The sequence below is a fragment of the Panicum virgatum genome, chromosome 7N (genome assembly GCF_016808335.1).
Source record: "Panicum virgatum strain AP13 chromosome 7N, P.virgatum_v5, whole genome shotgun sequence".
NCBI classification, from domain to species: domain Eukaryota; kingdom Viridiplantae; phylum Streptophyta; class Magnoliopsida; order Poales; family Poaceae; genus Panicum; species Panicum virgatum.
Genome location: NC_053151.1, coordinates 29,934,174 through 29,953,417, shown reverse-complemented (window position 1 = coordinate 29,953,417; position 19,244 = coordinate 29,934,174). Strand labels below are relative to the sequence as shown.

At 48.9% G+C, this 19,244-nt stretch overlaps 1 protein-coding gene and 2 long non-coding RNA genes across 3 annotated transcripts; 1 reads left to right on the top strand and 2 right to left on the bottom strand.

Annotated features, from left to right (window-relative positions):
• Positions 1 to 258: 258 nt before the first annotated feature.
• LOC120680641 lies at positions 259 to 1,426 on the top strand. The gene is made up of 2 exons (XR_005677749.1): positions 259 to 647; positions 888 to 1,426. It is a non-coding gene; the product is annotated as an uncharacterized LOC120680641 (long non-coding RNA).
• A 4,741-nt stretch (positions 1,427 to 6,167) lies between these two features.
• On the bottom strand, positions 6,168 to 7,485 carry LOC120683375. Its single transcript, XR_005678783.1, has 3 exons — positions 7,296 to 7,485; positions 6,813 to 6,923; positions 6,168 to 6,420 (listed from the first exon to the last, which is right to left on the bottom strand). It is a non-coding gene; the product is annotated as an uncharacterized LOC120683375 (long non-coding RNA).
• A 9,864-nt stretch (positions 7,486 to 17,349) lies between these two features.
• LOC120680676 (putative protein TPRXL) lies at positions 17,350 to 18,663 on the bottom strand. Its single transcript, XM_039962183.1, has one exon. The coding sequence runs from the start codon at positions 18,502 to 18,504 to the stop codon at positions 17,875 to 17,877; it is 630 nt and encodes a 209-aa protein (XP_039818117.1). The 5' UTR covers positions 18,505 to 18,663; the 3' UTR covers positions 17,350 to 17,874.
• Positions 18,664 to 19,244: the final 581 nt, after the last annotated feature.

Genomic DNA, 19,244 nt, shown 5'->3' with positions numbered 1-19,244 from the left:
TTCATTGGAAATTTGGGTTTGCCGTTTCTTATTTTGAAAATCTTCTTGCTTTGGATCTGCTGGAAATCGGATAGTCCGGGTTTACCCGAACCCGAATTTTCGGGTACCCGAAATGTCGGGTTTTAATTATTTCAGACAAATTTCAGGTAACAATTTTCGAAACCCGAAATTTTAAAAACCCGAAAAATCTGACTCGAAATTTTCGGGTTACCTGAATGCCCACCCATGCCAGTCGCACTGTCGCTTCAGTGCACCCCATCCGCGATGCCGTTGCGCTGCAATCTGACGGTGATGCACAACGGCTCAGCTCCCTCGGATCGGCTTCCGTGGGCACCCCATCTCGGCGTCCTCGGCTCGGCTTTCCTCCGACGTCGAGTGAGCGCGAGCCTCCGCTCCACTTCTTCTCCAATCGAAGCCTGGCGGCGGCGGAGGAGAAGTCCACCCCCTCACGCGACCCGTCCCCACTCCGTGCCTCCCTCCCTCTCGTCGAGGTGCAGCCGCCTCGACCAGCCAGCAGCGGCGAGGGGCTGTGACGCTTCCATGCCGAAGATGGCATTCCAATCGTCTTCGCGTGACTCCTTCACTGGTGCCGCATACTACGCTGCCATCGCAATCAACGATTCCCTCTCTCCTTTGCAACATCTGGGGTGAGGACTATTCACCCCTCTCATCCTTCCTTCTCCCTCTCGCTCTTGCATCCCCTCTGTTCCCACCTTTCACCAAACTATCAGGTTTATGCTCAGAAAACAAGTGTTTCTGCTATCATGTTTAAGCAGAGAAGACTACCTGCATCATTCTGCTGATTGTTTCTATTGTGCAATTGTTTAATTTGTCTATCTTGCAACACATGGTTGATGGTGCCTATTTTCATTTCTTCATATCTGCAGGTATACAAACTTCACCAATCAAAGAAATAATGTGATCAACGACATTGCAATCAGATGTCAAACAGATCACCCACAAACAGCTCCTCTAATATGAAGTAGAAGATTTAAGACTTCTTTGCCCTCTGTCCATGTGTTCATATGCCTAAGTTTCTGTTGAAAATGTTGCAACCTCTGGCTGCTGAAGATGGTAAAGCTCAATTACAAAATGGTGTGCAGTTTCTGTTGAAAATGTTGCAAAATCAATGATAGACAAAAGCAGCAATGAAACCTCTTGGACCAGTCTAGATGATATTGGTGAAGATTTATTTTTCTTGTGCCAGCAGCTGTGAAGAGTGTAGACAGTTGGAGTGTCTTTTGGGATTTTGGGTTAACGGGAATACAAGGTTGTACTACTAGAGAAGACTGATGTGTATGGATGTTTTGAAATCTGCAGCGGAATGGATGTCTTAATAATCTGATTGTTGCCTGAAATGTATTGTGAACTATTGACTTGGATCCTTCCTAACGGCAGAGTGTATATATCCAGTAATGCAATAGAAGTTTGTGGCCTAAAATATATGGTTTTATTGCAACAGAAATTGTTCTCAACAATCTGTCAATAGTTACAGGCAAAGAAGGATCCGAGTCAATAATTTGTATAGAAATATGTTATATAGGATACACCATTTTGAACTTGCCATCCATTTGAGTGAACCATATTATCCATATCCCTTGCAATATTTTTTTGTCTTAAATTGAATCAGCCAAAACGGAAACCTGTCAATGTATACAAACTGAACAACAGCAATGTTCAAGAACTTTTGTATTTATTGGAGAATAATATCTCTTTTGTAATACATCCATACATTGTACAATTTGAGCCCTACACTATATACATCATGCAAACTTACTAAGCCACAATAGACTAAGCAACAACTGTCTCACTTCCTGATGGTGTTTCTATGGGTGCCCTGCTCTGATGTGATGTTGCATCAGAAATGCCTCCTGGTGTTGTGCTTCATGCATTAGGTCCCTTCTCAATAGACCAGCCAAAAGAGCATTCCACGATGCTATGTGTGACTTGTCTGAAAATCTGAATTGCATCTGGGCAAGGCCAATAAGATCACTGAAACCATAGAAATGGATCAGGGTCCCTTGCACAAATGCATGAGCATCCAAACCGTTCTTCAGAATAACACTGACAGTACCAAGCACATGCCTTCAGAATAGCATCTCTGCAGCCATTTCCATCATCCCTGCCTTCACATATCCATTGAGCATTGCATTCCAAGTGACTGTGTTCCTATCCAGCATCCGATCGAACACAGCACGGGCACAACAAAGATCTGACACCACTGCATAGGCATGAACCAGGTTGGTGGCTACAATGACAAACTCATCCAGCCCCGGCGCAGAACAACCCCATGAGCCATTATTGCCACTGTCATTGGTGCTCCATGGCGAACAAATGCCGTGACCACGCCGGCAAGCAGGGATGAAAGCGGGAACGGGAAAATCCCGTCCCGACCGGCACCTATACCGTTTTAACCGATCAGATATCGTATTAGCAGGAAAAACAGGAAACGGGAAAAAATCCGGGAAAATCCGGCGGTTGCGGGAACGGAAACGATTGGGATGTTTTCCCGACCATTTTCGCGGTTCCCGTATTTATCCAGGAATGTTCCCGCGGTTGATTCCCGAATTTACACTAGCAAACCTCCTATTCAGCCCACGTTTGCTTGTTCGGCCTAGCCCACTGCTGTTTGCCTGCCCCCCCGGCTCCCACCCCGCCCAAACTCCAGCCTCTCGCGAACCCTAGCTAGCTAGCCTCTCCTCTCACTCTCACCTTTCTCCGGTGCCGCAGCCCCCAGGCGTTGGCCGGTGGGGCGACCAGGCCGCCGCTGTCCCCACCCGATCACCCTCAGCCCCAGGCCGTTGCATCTCTCAGCCGGCGCCCCCAGGCGGTGGGGCGTCCAGGCCGTCGTCGCCCTCCAGGCGGTGCGGCGTCCAGGCCGCCACCCCCAACCCCAGCCCCGAGGCCGCCGCTGCCCCCAAGCCTGCAGCTGGCCACCGTCGCACCCAAGCCTGCAGTCAGCCATCGCCCAAGCGGCCAAGCCCGCTCACCCCCAGTCCTAGTCCTAATTTTTTATGCTTAAACTGTAGGGCGACTTGTTGACTGCTGCTGGAGGCATTTTTTTTATCAAAGCTGCTGGAGGCTTTGGCAATTGCTATGCTTGTGAATCGTGATCTTATCTGTATGGACATGCGAGTGTTGGGCGTTGGGTACTAGTCTGTCTGCTTTCTGTTGGAGCGTTGGATCATGGATATTTGAATTTTGTTGCCGTGTGCCTGTGTGTTGCTTCACATCACTTGCTTGAATGCTTGGCTATGTCTCTTATTTGTGTGTAACTTATGCATAGTTGGAACTATCTTCTCAAGCTTAATATTTCAAGTGCTTACATGTATATTCCCGTCTTGAGTTCTCGATTCCCGATTGTAATCGTCATGTTCCCGATCGAACTCTTCCGTTCCCGATATCCCGTAATACCGATTTCGTTTTCACATCCGACATTATCGTTCCCGATCCCGTTCCCGGTCAAAAAATATAGTTGCGGGAATGATTTAGGGGTTTTCCCGACCGTTCCCGACCGTTTTCATCCCTACCGGCAAGGGTCACCTCATTGGGGACAACATCCTCAGCGAGCATGCAGCGGAACACGGCCGCAGCGCGCCCAGCGTGTCCTGCCTAAGCAAGCGCAGTAACGAGATGGTGTCCCTGTGGCTATGTGGCATATCCTCGAGCAGGCGTGAGGGGAAGCGGCCGCTGGCGACATGGGGCCAGGCCATCGAGCGGGGAGGCGGCGCCGCCGAGCGGACTCGGCTGTGGTCGGCGGGGAGGGTGGCCCGGCGGGGAGGCAGAAGTGGTGGGTAACGGGAAGGGCGGCTAGGGCGTGCGGGAGCGGGCCGGGGGCACCGCCGGGAGCGGGGGACGCGGCGTCTCTGGCGATGGAGTTCTGCGGCGGCTCCGGCGATGGGATCCAAAAAAACAGGAGTGAAGAAAAGGAGGCGGAGCTGTACAAACAGGTTGAGCCGAGCCGGGCGCGTGAAGGAAAAGAGCCGAAGGAAGAGGTGAGCCGATTACTGTGCACTCCGTCGGATTGGAGCGGGACGGCATCGGGCCAGGGGGCGCACGCGAAGCTCCCTGCGCCGGTGCGCATCCAATTTTTTCCTGCCAGTACGTAGCTGGCTTGCAGTTAGGGCGGCCAACCAACCAGCCGCCGACGATCGTGACCAAGCCCAAAATTAAACACGCCTCCTATATCTTGGCTTGACCGTACCCAAACTTCAGCTCGCCTCGACGATAAGGTTGCATTGCGTAAATCAACTGAGGGTGCAAACATTTAATTTTTAAACTCCTTATTACATTCCAAACGACTTTTAATACTTCCCTCCAGAAGAGTGGTTGAATAATTCTCCAAGAGCATCTCTAAGAGTAACTAATTTTGCCTCTCAATTTCACTCTCTAAAATAATTTCACTTCATAATAAGTTGTTTACTCCAACAGACTCTCATTTCCTTCAACTCCCCCTATCGACGCACTAACATATTTCAAAAAAGGAAACCAACATATGATTGATGATCCGTGTTACAATCCTTTGAGCGGTTGATAGCTACAAACAACGGAGAGCCCTTGACCAAATCTTCATCAGCTAGCTCCCTTTGATCCCCTAAGAGCATCTCCAAGAGCCTAACTAAAATTTCTAGCTAAATAAAGAGATAAAAGACTAGGTAAAAAAAATAAAAAGCTTATCAAAGAGCAGGACACCAACAGCTTGTGTAAATCCACTCTCCAAATCACCTCAACCATCGTTCTCCAACCATCGGTTTCCACCATGAGCACTCAGCTCTCGCCGCCGAAGTGCCCGCCGTCGACACACTAGGCTAGACCAGCACACCCTCTTCTTGCTCAGCAGACCCCGCACCTCCACAACTCCTCATCCCCTTCTCTTCCCCACGGAAGATCTACCCAGGATCTCATCCCCCATCGTTGTACCTCACGATTGCAGATCTCAAGTGGCGAGCGTGACGGCACGGGACCGGCAAGCGCAGCAGGGCACGGCAGCGGCGCGTCCTCCATGGCGGAGCGTGCGGGAGCGAGCACAGGAGGTCATCCGACATTGCCACCATGAGAGCAACCTTGGAGCTCGGGGTCGCTGCACAAAATCCGGGGCATCTCCGGTCGATTCCTTCGGTCTCGAGTGGCAAGCGCGATGGTGCGGGACCGGCGAGGGCGGCAGGGCGTGGGAGGATTCGGCCGCCGGCGCCAGGGGCAGCAGGGCATGGCAGCGGCACGTCCTCCACGGTCGAGCGGGCGGGAGCGACCGGCGAGGGAGCCGAGGGTGGCGCGAAAAGTGGCGCGAGGAGCGGCGGGAGGGAGCTCGGCGGCGGAGGCGGCGAGGAGCCGGCGCCAGCGGGGGCACGAGGCCGGTGGAGGCGCGGGCTTTCCGTCGCCGGCGGGCGAGCACGTGGGGAGAGACAGCGGGAAGGAGGGAGCGCGGGGGACGGGTCAGGATAGCGGGCGTACGGGGAGAGGCAAATTTGTCATGATGGTATAGATAACAATATGCTAATATGATACCTATACTGTTGGATCTAGTTTTTTTTTTTGTTGAGTTTCTATTTTTTAGTTAACAAGTCAGGATACAAAAGTTCTTGGAGATGCTCTAAGACTGGGTGCCAGTTTTCTTATGTCCCTGTAACTTTCTCAAAACTGTTCGGCCTGGATTTTCATAACCTTCTCAAAACTGGTTGGATCATGCATTCCCTTTTTATAACCAAACATAATCCGCGGTCAAAGACTAATAAGCATGTAGCATCATCTCATCGACTATAAACAAAGCTCCACGTAGCATTGCCTTGTATATATACACTAGAACATTCGGCGCGCATCACGCGCCCAACCGTTTGAACAATCAAATGTTAGTAATCATAAGATGATAAAAAGTGATAATCAAATTGTATACATGGTAACTCGAAAGCACCACATTTGGCGGCAAGCACATCATCAACATGTTAATATAGATGTCTATCCGGTATTTGAATCATAAATATTACAGCACATCCGAGCACCAAACTATCCTAACCATCATGTGTTTGTGCACCAAACTCTAAGTATGCACCAGGTGTTTGTCCGGCATTAGATTCATGAACATCATAATACATCTGACCACCATGGTTACATATAAGTACAAATTTATCTTATCATCATGTGTCTGTCCAGCATACAACATTTGGAGAAGCAATATCACAGGTCACAGCAAATCCAAGCACTATAAATCTACATGCAACAAGTATGCATAGCTACCAAACAACCTAGATGGTAGCTTTGAATACTAACTGACCATACTACACAGTTTCCAAGCCGATGTCGATGCAGACTCCAAATCCCATGCATTGGACTCTTCTTGCCAGAGACAAAGGGTACACAAAAGTCAGCCGCAACTGGTAGAGACAAAATGACATGAGCTTCACTGCTCATGCATCCTTGCTTGAACTGCAAAAGGATAATAAATTTACTGTCCAGCATGTGTCATGGAGATGTAACAGCAACTACTAAATGATCTGCGACTTGAAAGGTTTTTAAAAAGAGATGTTGCTAATTAAAAAAGATCAACAAAATAGGACTGGAGGCATGTGCTTGTTTTGATCTTCCTTCTCATAAAAATACCACATTATGCTCAGTTGAAACCAATATTCAGATTATGTTTGACCTAATCATGCAGCTTGAATGATTTTACCCCTCAAAACCTAGCTTGTATCACTTTGCACTGGTATAAAATGAACTTATTTGAAAGGATGAATGGTACAAACATCCTAGTTGCAAGAGTTCTATACTATGATATGTCATATGCAGGACCCAGGACCTTGATGAAAGTAACGAAGTACCTGTTCTAATTAGAGGTGGCTGCACCACTGTCACTGCCGCCACTGCCATCTGCAGTTTCTTCACCAGTAAAGAGCTTTTCAGCAACTTCCTTGCTAGGGGATGGACGGGACCTAGAAGTACATATATGAATTTTATATATGAGTTTTATGTTCAATAACCAACTGGCAGAAGTAAAAAACAGAGGCTGTTGTTAGGGATAACCTTTTCTTTGCGGTTCCTTTTTGTATCTTTGTAGAGGAATTACCAGGTGCATCTGCAGTAGCAACCAACCTCTTGTCCTGTGTCTTGTGTCTAGGTATACTAAAATTTAGGAAGCAAGACTACTGAAGGGAACAACATCATCTAGTTGCTACATTTCAGTTTACTTAAAGTGTGAGGATATAGTTGTAACAATAGTAAAGAGCAAATGGCATGGAATGCTAGATGTTGTTGTAATAAAAGTAAAGTGTTATTGGCATAAAACGGTAGATGTAGCTAATTACCTGATCATGAGCATTGTTCCTTGTACTCTGTGGAGTGTCTGCTGGAAGGAGTATAGTGATGGCTCTCCTTGAGTTTTCACCTTGTCTCATGGTTGTTCGCATCGCCCCAATATCAATGGAAGAATGACTAAACTCTGAGCCCCCATCAGCTAGCCAGATAAGGCAGTGTATATGGAGCAGGCCATGCTTTTGGAACTCTATAGTGTACAGAGCTGCATGGGCAACAACTTAGCCCTGAACAACAATAACAAAGGCTGAAGAGCAACATGAGATGCTAGCCTATATACTATATCTCACCTGCATGTACTGCACCAAACGTCCCACCCTCCTTGATATCATCTATGAATTCATCGACTTTCATATTGAACACTCGCACAATCAAATCAAATCGATCACGAGGCTACTGGCCTGGCTCATATCGCAAAGCATCGGCAATCTCTCTCCACCTAGTGTTGCATGTAAACGTCACAAAAAGATCAGGAGGGCCATATACTCTGCATATGGCCATTGCATCATGATAGTTCATCGCATGAGCCAGCATAGCACAGAAGGACCACACAATCAGCACGGGAGCATCAAAAGAGGGCACAACACATTCTTCCCAACATAGCACATAAAACTCACATTGAACACTGCATATCAAAGGAGGCCAAACAAAAAAAATAACATGAATAAGATAGAAAGCATGTCACAATCACCACGCAAACAAAATCAGACTATATGGATCACTTACACTCATATATTAATGCAACAAGAAAGGCATTAATGCAGAAAAAAATAAGAAATAAACACACTGCATGGAAAAGAAACAAGCAGCAAGTGCAAACTGACCTTTGCAGGTCCTTGAGCAGCAACTGGAACAGAATCCCTCGTCCCTTCAGTAGGAGACGATCTAGCAACAAACAGCAAACCTGATTAGCATGGGCGAAAGCAAATGCATTTGGCACACTAAAGGAAGCCATGCAAACATAGAAAAAATACCAGCAATCAAAGATGAACCTCTCAGTACCAAATTATTCCATTTTGTGACAAAATTATCTCTTTTAGTCTATTAGCACTCTAAAATATACAAGCCTGTATTTTTTAGTTTGTTGCCTCTGCATAAGTGCAGATACTTAATTCTAGTCATGCTAAATAGGAAAGGGGAAAAATATAGTGCAGTTTTGTGTTCCACTCAATATTGAAATGGTCCTAATGATATAAATCGCTGCAAAAATTTGCCACGAATCAGAAATCGAAGATGAAGCTTTCAGCACAAAATTATTCCATTTTGAAACAAAATTCTCTCTTTTAGCCAATTAGCACTCTAGAACATACAAATCCGCATTTGTTAGTTTGCTTGCTTATGCATAAGTGCAGATACTTAATTCTGCTCATGCTAAACAGGAAAGGAAAAAATACAGTGCATTTTTGTGTTCTACTCAATATTGAAATGGTTGTAAAGATATAAATCACTGCTGTAAGGATCACCGGGGTGTCCGACCCTAGAGGGGGAGGGGGTGAATAAGTTCGCTAATCGCTTTTTAACCTAGGGCTCAAACTACTTGCATAAGATAAACCTAACACGTCCTATACATGCTAGTTATGACTAAGGTTTATCTTTGCTATTCTCTACTTACCCCAAAAAGAATTGCAACCTATAGTCAATCCTAATCAAACTAACTAGGAAAGTAAAGGTACGCAAGATAGAGTAAATGCGGAAACGTAATACGGTAAGTAAAGAGGTAAGTGCAAATGGGATGCAAACTCCCGAGTAGACACGGTCATGTAACGTGGTTCGGCACAAACGCCTACGTCCACGGGACACCGTGGCTCTTCCGATCATCGTCTTGCACTACGCCACCAAGGCGATGCCGGCAAGCAAAGACAAGTGCCCATAAGACACCGAGTCTCGTGCACCGCCACCGCCTCTCTTGGTCACCCAGCTGAAATCCACTACGAAGCTTCTCCACCAAGGAGGGGGTCTCCTCTTCCCCCGTACAAAGTGTCGTTGCCACTCCACACCAAGTCGGAGGGTCACACGACGGATCACAAGGATTGCTTGCCGCAGCAAGACTTCTCTCAAGGGAGCTCTCGCAAGAACTAATCCCTATTACAAGCACTAAGCACTCTCACAAGTGTGTTTAAGCCTATATGATGTACACTAAAGCTCTATGGTGGTTGGAGATGTTCTTCAAGTGTAGTATGCTTCCTTAGTCTCCAGCACTATCAAATGAGCCGTGGGGTGGCATATATATAGCCCACACACCCCAAACTAGCCATTGGAAAAAGGCTGACAAAAAGCGCTATCACCGGTTAAACCGATGCTCCCGTTTTTGTCATCACCGGTTTAACCGGTGAGTGCATTTTCCAACTAGCCGTTATACTTCAACGGCTACCACAATCGACCGACGTAATCAACCGATGCAGCGTCAGTTTAACCAGTGAGTGTAGTTGCTGAAAAACTAACTCTCTGGATAACTGCACCAACGTTCACCAATATCTAGCGTCGGTTCATCCGGTGTATAGATTTTGCCTCAGCTGCTGAGTTCATTGCACCGACGTATTCAACTTTCCTGGCGTCGGTTCAACCGGTGTTACCAAAACTCCCAGACGTGCTCCAAGTCAATGCACCAACGTATGTAATTTTCTTAGCGTCGGTTCAATCGGTGATACTAAAATATCTCTGTCTTGATTGTTTTGACTTGGTTTCTTCACGGTCTCTTCAATCTTTGAATCCTTTGGACCTAAAAGCGGAACCCCCGTAGGGGCGGCCCTTCGGGCCTAGCTACGCCTATCTTCTCTTTGTCATCACTTGAACCTAAAAGCCTGAGAATGGTCATCTTAACAATCATATTAGTCTAAGTGTTGTGTTGTCTATATCAATCACCAAAATATTATATTGAAATATGGCATGAGAGGCCATTTTCGCTACAACTGCACACATTTGCCATGAATCAGACATGTAGTATGGATCAGTTAATTTAGTTAAAGATGCACTCTTAAGCAAACATGTAGTATGGATCTGTTAATTTAGTCAAAGACTAAAGGAACAACCTGTGTGCTATTTTGATATATCTTTGGAGAAATATTGACTCTTTCATCTTTGAAATAACTATTGTTAGCTTCAATGCATAAGAAAGGTACATCTGATTCAATGCTATAGAATCTCAGATTTATCTATCCAATCAGGTTAACTTCGTGGGATTTGGCATTTTTCATGAGCTGTGATATTTTTAAGCAATTTATAGAGTTGCAAGTAAAGGGAAAATTGGCTGTAGGACATCCTTTAATGTTGACTTTTGCTTCAAACCACTAAAAAACTATGCCTTTGCTGAGAGACACTCTTCAACCATTCCAATTTGCTGCAGGACACTAGAGTCTATTCTTTATTCAGATTAACTGAAAAAGAATGGAAAATGACCAAATTACCCCCATAACTACGGCTTCCGATTCGCGCTTTGCTCCCTCTTGCTCCGGCGAGCAGCGGCCCTCCTGCCTGCCCCTGCTCCGGCGTGCAGAGGCCTTCTTGCTGCCCACCCGTTTCGTAGCGCCGGCCACAACTTCAGTCCGCGGGCCACGACGCAGCAGCCGCCGCACCACCACGACGACGCCCTTCCTGGGGCGCGGTGATGAGCCCATGGCTGGACAAAATAATTCAAATATAGCAGCGGGTAATTCTCTAATGTCATCTGGTCTTCAATTTGGAGCTATTTATTTTGATGAGAAATGTGGCAAGAATATGGAGAAATTTACTAGCACTGGTCTATCATCACAAGAAAACGAAAGAAAAGAAGTAGTGAAAATATATCTATATAAGCTCCGCTAGCAGCATCATGGCCAGCTCCGTCGCCCTCCTGCCACCCGCCACCGGCGGCGGCGGTGCATCGAGCTCCAGGTCGATGGCCCCCTGCTTCGTTCCGCGGGGTGCGGAGGTTCTAGACGCGGCCCTCCTGCCGACGGCTTGGTCCGCCGCGCGGCGGCCCTCTCGTGCTGCCACCCGTGACTCGCCCATGCTGCTGCGTCACTGCTGCTTCAGCACCGCTGCCCACTCCGTCTTCTCCAACCTCGTGCCGGGAAGGGATCGTCGGCCAAGTTGCAAGCTGGTCCGTCCGTCCGTCCGTCCCTCCCACGCGTGCCGGGCTTGGCCGTCTATTCTGTAGCGAGGAGGAGAGGGGGCACCGCCGGGGTAGCACGCCCGGCCGGGCTGCGGGCAAGAGAGCTGCGCGCGGGCGAGGAAAGCGGCGCATCGCCGCTGGTATGCGAGAAAGCAGAGGGCTTTGAGAAAGATTGTTGTGCGGGAGAGGATAAGTCAATAGGGGCAAATTCGTCATTTCGTGTGATTATCCAATGAACTTGAATAAAATAGTGGGCGTGATGTCTCCCAGCAAAGACACCTGATTTTTTAGTGTCTATGAGCAAAGGCAATCTTTTTTAGTGGCTTCTAGCAAAAAGCATCATTGAACGGTGTCCAGGGGCAAATTTACCCGCAAGTAAATTATGGTCATGCTAGATAGAAAAGGGGCTAAAATACAGTGCGTTTTTGTGTTCTACTCACTATTGAAATGGTCATAAAGATATAAATCACTGCAACAATTTGCCAGGAATCAGCAATCAAAGATGAAGCTTTCGGCACAAAATTATTCCATTTTGAAACAAAAACATCTCTTTTAGCCAATTAGCACTCTAGGATATACAGGGCTTGCATTTGTTACTCTATTTGTTTCGCATAAATGCAGATACTTTATTCTGGTCATGCTACACAGGAAAGGAAAAAAATGCAGGCACTTATGTTCTACTAAACACTGAAATGGTTCGTTTTTGTGCTCTACTCATTATTGAAATGGTCATAAAGATATAAATCACTGCAACAATTTGCCAGGAATCAGCAATCAAAGCTGAAGCTTTCAGCACAAAATTATTCCATTTTGAAACAAAAGCATCTCTTTTAGCCAATTAGCACTCTAGAATATAAAATCATGAGGGAGAAGAAACGGGGGAAGAGGAGGAAGAGGAGAGGGAAGGGGCGCGGCTCTTATCTCGGCGGGAAACGGGCCGGGCATCGAGCTCCGGGAGCACGCCGACGCGACGGGGCGGTCTCGGCCACAGCTCCGACGGGACATCGGGAAAGCAGCGGAGGACAGGGCGGACAGGCGCCGCCTGCGCACTGTTCCGGCGAGGGGGCCACTGTTCCGGCGCGGTGAGGCGAGCAAATCCAAGGCGGATCCAGCCGCGCTGAGCTGGAAAGGCGCCGCGTCCGCCGCAGCTGTTCACCCGGGCGCCGCTCCCTTCCCCCGCCGCAGACAGCCGGGCTCCACAGCTAGGCGCCCCCACCGATCAGACGGCGGATGAGGGCAGGCCGGGCGTGCGCCGCTCGCTCCTGCCGCGTCGCCGCCCGCGCTGCGCTCCGCCCCGGACCTATCCACCAACGCGGTGGACGCCCGCTCTACCCTAGCCGTAGGGAGCTGCGGCTGCCGCCATCCGGGCTCCACCGGACGCCAGGCCCACCGGGCAGCGAGTGCGGGAGCTCAAGTGGCCACTGCCACCGCGCGGGGGGCGCGCTCCCTCCCGCCGCGCGGCACGCGCCGTAGCAAGGTGCTGCCGCCGCCCGGCGGGCTCCACCCGACGGCTGGCCCATCGGCCAGCGAGCGCGGGTGCATACACGACCGGTGGCACTGCGCGGAGCGCGCGCTCGCTCCCGCGCCGCTGCAGGCGCGACGTGCGTCGTGGCGACACGCGTCCCCGCCGTACTCGTGGAGCGCAGAGCTGCGAGCACCAGGCAGCAGCTATTAAAAATTTTGATGCATGCTCCGAACTCTGAACCATAGTCACAGAATTCGGGGTCGACGCCTCGATCCATGACCCCGGAACACTGTCTCGAATCGGGGGTCGGGAACGACATGGATCGATGTCCTGATTCTGGACGGGTCGCCATCCCATTGCCGCACAGGTTCATCAAGGGACAAGCTCCAAATCTGACGGGTCATCGCACCACTGACGCAAAGACGATTCGAGAGGGGGACGAGACGAGATGCAGATGGAGAAGGTTACGACTTACGAGCTTACGGACATGGCGTCGCCTCCTCCAACTCCGGCAGCCCGGCGACGACGAAGACGCGGGCAGCCGGCAGCGGAGAGTCGGCGGCACTCCGGGCACTGTCCCAGCAGCGGCCGTCGTTCACCCGCCGCCGACCTCACGCGAGTACGCGACCCGCCGGCGTCTTCTCGCTGCGAAGCACGAACGACGGATCTCGCCGACGACCTCCTCCCGTCGGGCCGTCACCGTCCTCACAAGCCCGCTCTGCTCTTCTCGAAGTTGCCAGGCGGCAGAGGCGCAAGCAAAGGCAGAGGAACCAGGAACCATCGTCAGTCAGACTCAGATGTGTGGCCCGTCTGTTGATTTTGATTTTGGATCTGTGTAATTTTTCTTGGTATAGCGGTAGGTTTCATGCCTGATGGCTCGAGTTGGGGGGTTCGACGCCTGCTTTTTTATTCTTCCCTTTTAGAGTACTAGTATATTCGCAACGAATCACGTTGGAGGGATTTTTTATTTGCAACTATAATCGCATGGAGGGAATTTTTTCAGGGACATGGAGGAAACTCTCCGGCCACATGCAATACAATATTAGCTCATGGACAAAATAAAAGGTAACCTGAGCGTGATTACGAACTTTTTTTGTCTCGTCCCAAAATCAAAAGGAAAGAAAAATTGGGGACTAGTAACTCGATCACGTTGGGGACGTGACCCTCGACCCCAAGCACCGTCCCAGGGGTCATCGACCCATAAACGACGGAGTCACGTACCAAATTTAGGATTCTCGTTCTGAATAGGTATACCATCATCGTATCATGATTCTATAAAGTATCGATCCTCGACCCTCGACCCCGTTCCTCGACCCGGTTGACCCGGGAATTTTGTGACTATGCTCTGAACACGGCTTCCTTACCTTCTCTATCTAGCTAGTAGCGACACACCAAGTTTCGATCCACAACTAGAAAACGAGCGTAAAAAAATGACGACACGTTATATTAGAGTGGTGAATTATAGTAGTAAACATGTTTAGTTCTCAAAAAATTTCAAGATTCTCCGTCACATCGAATTTTTGGACACATGCATGAAGCATTAAATGTAGTTAAAAATAACTAATTACACAGTTTAACTGTAAATGTTGAGATGAATCTTTTGAGCCTAATTAATTTATGATTGGACATTAATTGCCAAATACAAATAAAAATACTACAGCAGCCAAATTAAAAAAATTTCACGAACTAAACAAAAAAAAATCTTACTGTTGTACCGTCCCGATCCGGATTATTCTCGGCGGGTGCGATTTGATAGCGCCGCTGACTTCTCTCGCCGTGTGTCATCACATCGTCGCTCAGATAAAGGCTACCACTGGTGATTAATCAGGACACGTACGGCTGAGCACATTCTCCTGCGCTGCGTTAAAGAGCTTCCACAATTATTGGCAATCATCCAGCAGAACTGTGCATGCATCCACGCATGATCCGGGGCATGACAGTAGCAGAGAGTTCCTGACACTGCTGCTGCTGCATGCTGTGCTGAAAGTTCTTGGCAGTGCACGGGGACAAGCCGGCGTGACGGCGAGCACGCAGCAGGCGGCCGGCCCGCCGGACGGCGAAAGCGAGCTTGTGAATTTTGGCACATGCGCGCATGCGCGTGTGACTGAGAGTACGCAGCGCAGGACGCCCGCGCTGACTTTTGGGAACCGGTGTCGACTGGGTGAATTTTGGCGATCCTTGTACTCCAAGGTAACTTTGTCAAACAAGGAGAATTACCTTCGCATCGAGGACGGTAAATAATAGCAGTGCTTGTTGCAGAGCGCCAACGACCTAGGGCCTGTTTAGTTCATTTTGAAAAAAAAAATTGCAAAGGAATCTTAGTCATTTGAAGTACTAAATGAAGTCTATTTGCAAAAAATTTTGCATAGATGGGTTGTAAATCGCGAGACGAATCTAATGATGCTAATTAATCTATGATTAATTAATAACTAGCGGATGGTTACTGTAGCATCACTATTGCAAATCATAGATTAAGTAGACTCATTAGAATAGTCTCGCGATTTACAGCCCATCCATGCAAAAAGTTTTGTAAATAGACTTCGTTTAGTACTTCAAATGACCAAGATTCCTTCGCAAAATAATGCGTTTACGGCGTTTTTGCGTTTACAGATAAAGAACTAAACAGGTCCCTAGAGAACTCGGTGCAGCCGCGCGGACGCTTTCTCATCAAGTCATCTTCTTCCGGTTCACACTGATACCATTAATTCACCCCAGATTGGTTATTACCATTGCCACCATTGGCGCGTGAGGAGCCTGGCGGTCGCGGTGTTTGGAACGGTGGAAGTGGTTACTCTCCAAAAGCACCGGGGGAGGTGGCAATGGCAATGGATCATGATTTTAGTGTTTTCTTCACAATTCAACTTGATTACTGTTTGTCTAATCTGTTTACACACCGTTTAAACATTACTTAGTGGTATATTGTTTTTGTTTAATCGATTGTTTCGGCTGTTCAAGTAGCCATTTTGCCCGGATAATGGGCTAAATGGTAGATGATAGACTGTTTAGCGTTTAGTGTAACATATATTTTTAGATTAAAATTTTAAAATTGTATATATAAGATACTGATTTTTCAATTTGAACTTCAGATTATCTAGATTAAATTTTGAGGCATTTGCCACCCCCTAGGTATTTTTGGGAGTCTTGGATGTGCGGCAAGTTGCGCCCGCTGCTCACCTGTCAATAGGAAATAATGTAGAAAAGACCGTAGGAAGTATAGACTAATAGTGAGTAGTTGATTAGAGCATGTACAACAATAGCTCTTAAACCAGACCCTGTATATCTGAAGTAAGGGCTCCTTCTTTTTTTTGAGAGCTATTTTTTAACCTTAACTTTAGTAGTGACATCTAAATCTCACTCTCTTCTTTTAACCTAAAGGGTGGGATATATTTATCAGTGGATAGAGAGCTCCATGAAGACCCTTTAGGAATAGAAGGTGGAGCAAGAGATTTGGAGGCATCTTCAAGATGGAGACTTTAATAGTGCCATATCCCACCCTTTGTGCTAGAGTATGATTTTTATATTTCACCCTTCAAATTTAAGATTTATTTAAAGGATCTGCTAGAGTTGCTTTAAGCTGATGTGATGCTTCGTCGTGGTTAGTTGAACTTAGACCTATGTGAATGTTGTGAATGGTACTGTGCTAACAATCTTTTTGTGTTAATGTAAAACATTAAACACGTTTTGCGGCCCCTATATATCTAGGCGCGGGACCTAGCGGTGGCACTACCCCTAGAGCTGACTGTGGGCAAGAGTTCGCGGTGGGAAGGATCTGGATTATTGCTTGATCCCCATCCCAAGGTGAAGAAATTTTGACATTTTAAAAGGTTCGATTTATATGTAAAACAAAACATATGTCAGGTGTCAAGGCTCCTCTCAGGCTATTAGTTAGCCATCAAACATCTCCGTGTATCCGGAAGTGATTTGACAGACACCAGCCCTGACGTGAATTACAATTATTACTGGAAAAAACAAGCTTTCCAAAAACACAATAATAAAAGGAGCCAAACATTATTCCGAGGGAGGCGTTTAGCTTTGGCCCGGCGCGCACACCACTTGGGCACCAGCAGAGGAGGCAGCAAATTAAAGCCGGTTCCGTGGTCAAGACGAGCGGCGACGTGACCCAACCGACGCTCTCGCTGTCCCGCACCGCGCGCGTGCACGGCGCACCCCGGCCGGTTGCTCGCTCGCCGCGGTGCTCGCTCCTCTACGCCACCGCGCGCCACCACTTGCTGTTGTTCCCGGCGACGCGCAGCAATTAAGGAAGCTAATCACAGTGAACAATGACGACTCTCCGTTCCCCTACAGTTGATGGAAGTATGTTCGTCAGTTGTGCTGAAACAGACCTGGCCAGTCCGAAAGTGTCATCGACACAGTTACCAAGACTAGAAACTTAAGAACCATGCCAATGGAGTATCATGGTGATGACACTCCTTTCTCCTCATACTATTGGTACATATTAGCAAATTTAATGTCCATGACACTTTTATAACACTCCCACTGAAATTGGCCTTAGCCAAATGATGCTGGATTTACAAAGTGGAAAACAGAGTAATCACAGAGTGAGCAATGCAGTGTGAGAGGAAGGACAGTAGCACGCCCATCTTGCCACAAACAAACGGCACATTATTCTGTCATTTTCCCCCCATGGAACACAGTAGCAGCGGCTCTGGCTGCCAATCAGTGACCAAGCTTACAACCGAATTAACGGTGGGACACAAGCATGCGGCACCAGTACATCACCGTTCACCAGCAAGCAGCAGCAGCAGCAAGCAACTGCCGGCACACCAACAAGTCCGTCAGTAATCACCGTGCGGGAGGGATTAATCAATTATTGCCTGGAAACAAACAGAGCAAGCGCACATGGGGGAAACGGCAAGCCACCTTAATTACAGCGTCAAGCCAAGCGTGATTAATCCTAAGCACATTCTTAATCGGCGCCGGCACCACACGCGGACACAGAGACATGCGAGGCGCGATGCATCAGCGAACTCACTAGTATAGTATGCAACGCGCGCGATCACAAGGCCTTCGCCGGGGAGCTGGGGCGGCGCGGCGGCGGCGTGCCGGCGAGGCAGTCGCGGGAGCGGGTGCACGACCGGTAGAGGCTCAGCACGGCGAGCCAGTCGGTCAGGGTGGCGGCCAGCGCCGGCGGCCGCCGCTGCCGGTGCCGCCTGCGCCGCCTCGCCTTATTCTTGGCGTCGTCGGGGACGACGATGTAGCCGTCCGCCGCGGCGGCGGAGAAGGGGCCGTCGGCGGCGCCGACCTTGCTGGAGAGGAGGGAGGGCGGGAGGGGCAGCGGCAGCGGCAGCGCCGCCGCCCTGGCCTTGCCGCGTGGCGCCGCCTGGCGCGCGGGGGTCTTGGGGATGCCCGGGCGGTGCTCCCAGGAGAAGGGCACCGCGGAGGCGCGCAGCGGGGAGAGGAAGCGGTGGTGGAACGGCGAGGGCGCGGGCGAGAAGGACGGGAAGGAGAAGGAGAGCCCCGAGGAGGCGGAGGACGACGACGACGACGACGCCGAGGCGCCGGAGGCCGAGGTCGGGACCGCAGAGGAGGAGGACGACGACGACGGCGGCGGTAGGAGCTGCCGCCGCCTGCGCCGAGTGGCGGCGTCGGGCGCCGGTGGCGGGGACGAGGAGGAGGGGTTGGGCATTTGCCGCGCGGTGTTTCTTGGTGGACGGTGGTGGCGTGGTCAGAGGCAGAGCGCTGGAGAGTGGAGGAGGCGCAGGTCCGGAGCGGCGGCGTCGGTCTTTTATGGTTGGGGGTGACGTGATCCGGGTGCGCAGGTCCGGTTTGATCTCGGTAATTTTCTGCGTCCGAGGCATCGGATCAAGGCGGTAACAGTAATGGAGCTGTCCTGTTGTTAGGAGGGTAGCGTAGGAAGCCTCTCCCAGCGGAATTAGCGAGGAGCGAGATCATGCGACCGCAGACTCGAGATCGAGGGCGGGCTCGTCATTTGTTTACCGCGCGGTAATTCGTGGTGTCATCAGTGGTGTTGACCATTTCTATCGACTTATAATAACTTTGGCCGCTGGTACTTGAAACGTGTATGTAAAAATCGACATAAAAAGATAGGTTACTGTACTTTCAAGACATTTAATTATTTTTTTAATGAAATCATCATACTTTTCATACAAATTGTTATTCATTTTCATCTTATAAACTGTGTCAATATTCCGAACGTTTTGAATCGGAAGGAGTACACGGACGGACATGATCGACAGGGAGCACAAAACAAGCCATCGTGACCCTTGAGAGGCAAAAAAAAACCATTAAAACTTCTGAACTTAGGATTCTCAATGTACCTTAATCCTACCTCATTAGTATATAGTACTAGTAGTAGGCTAGCAGCTTGGACGAAAGGACCTTACATTTGGTAACATTCGTTCCTAA

Coding starts and splice junctions, on each gene's coding strand:
- LOC120680676 (XM_039962183.1), bottom strand. CDS start 18,504: ATGCCCAACCCCTCCTCCTCGTCCCCGCCACCGGCGCCCGACGCCGCC.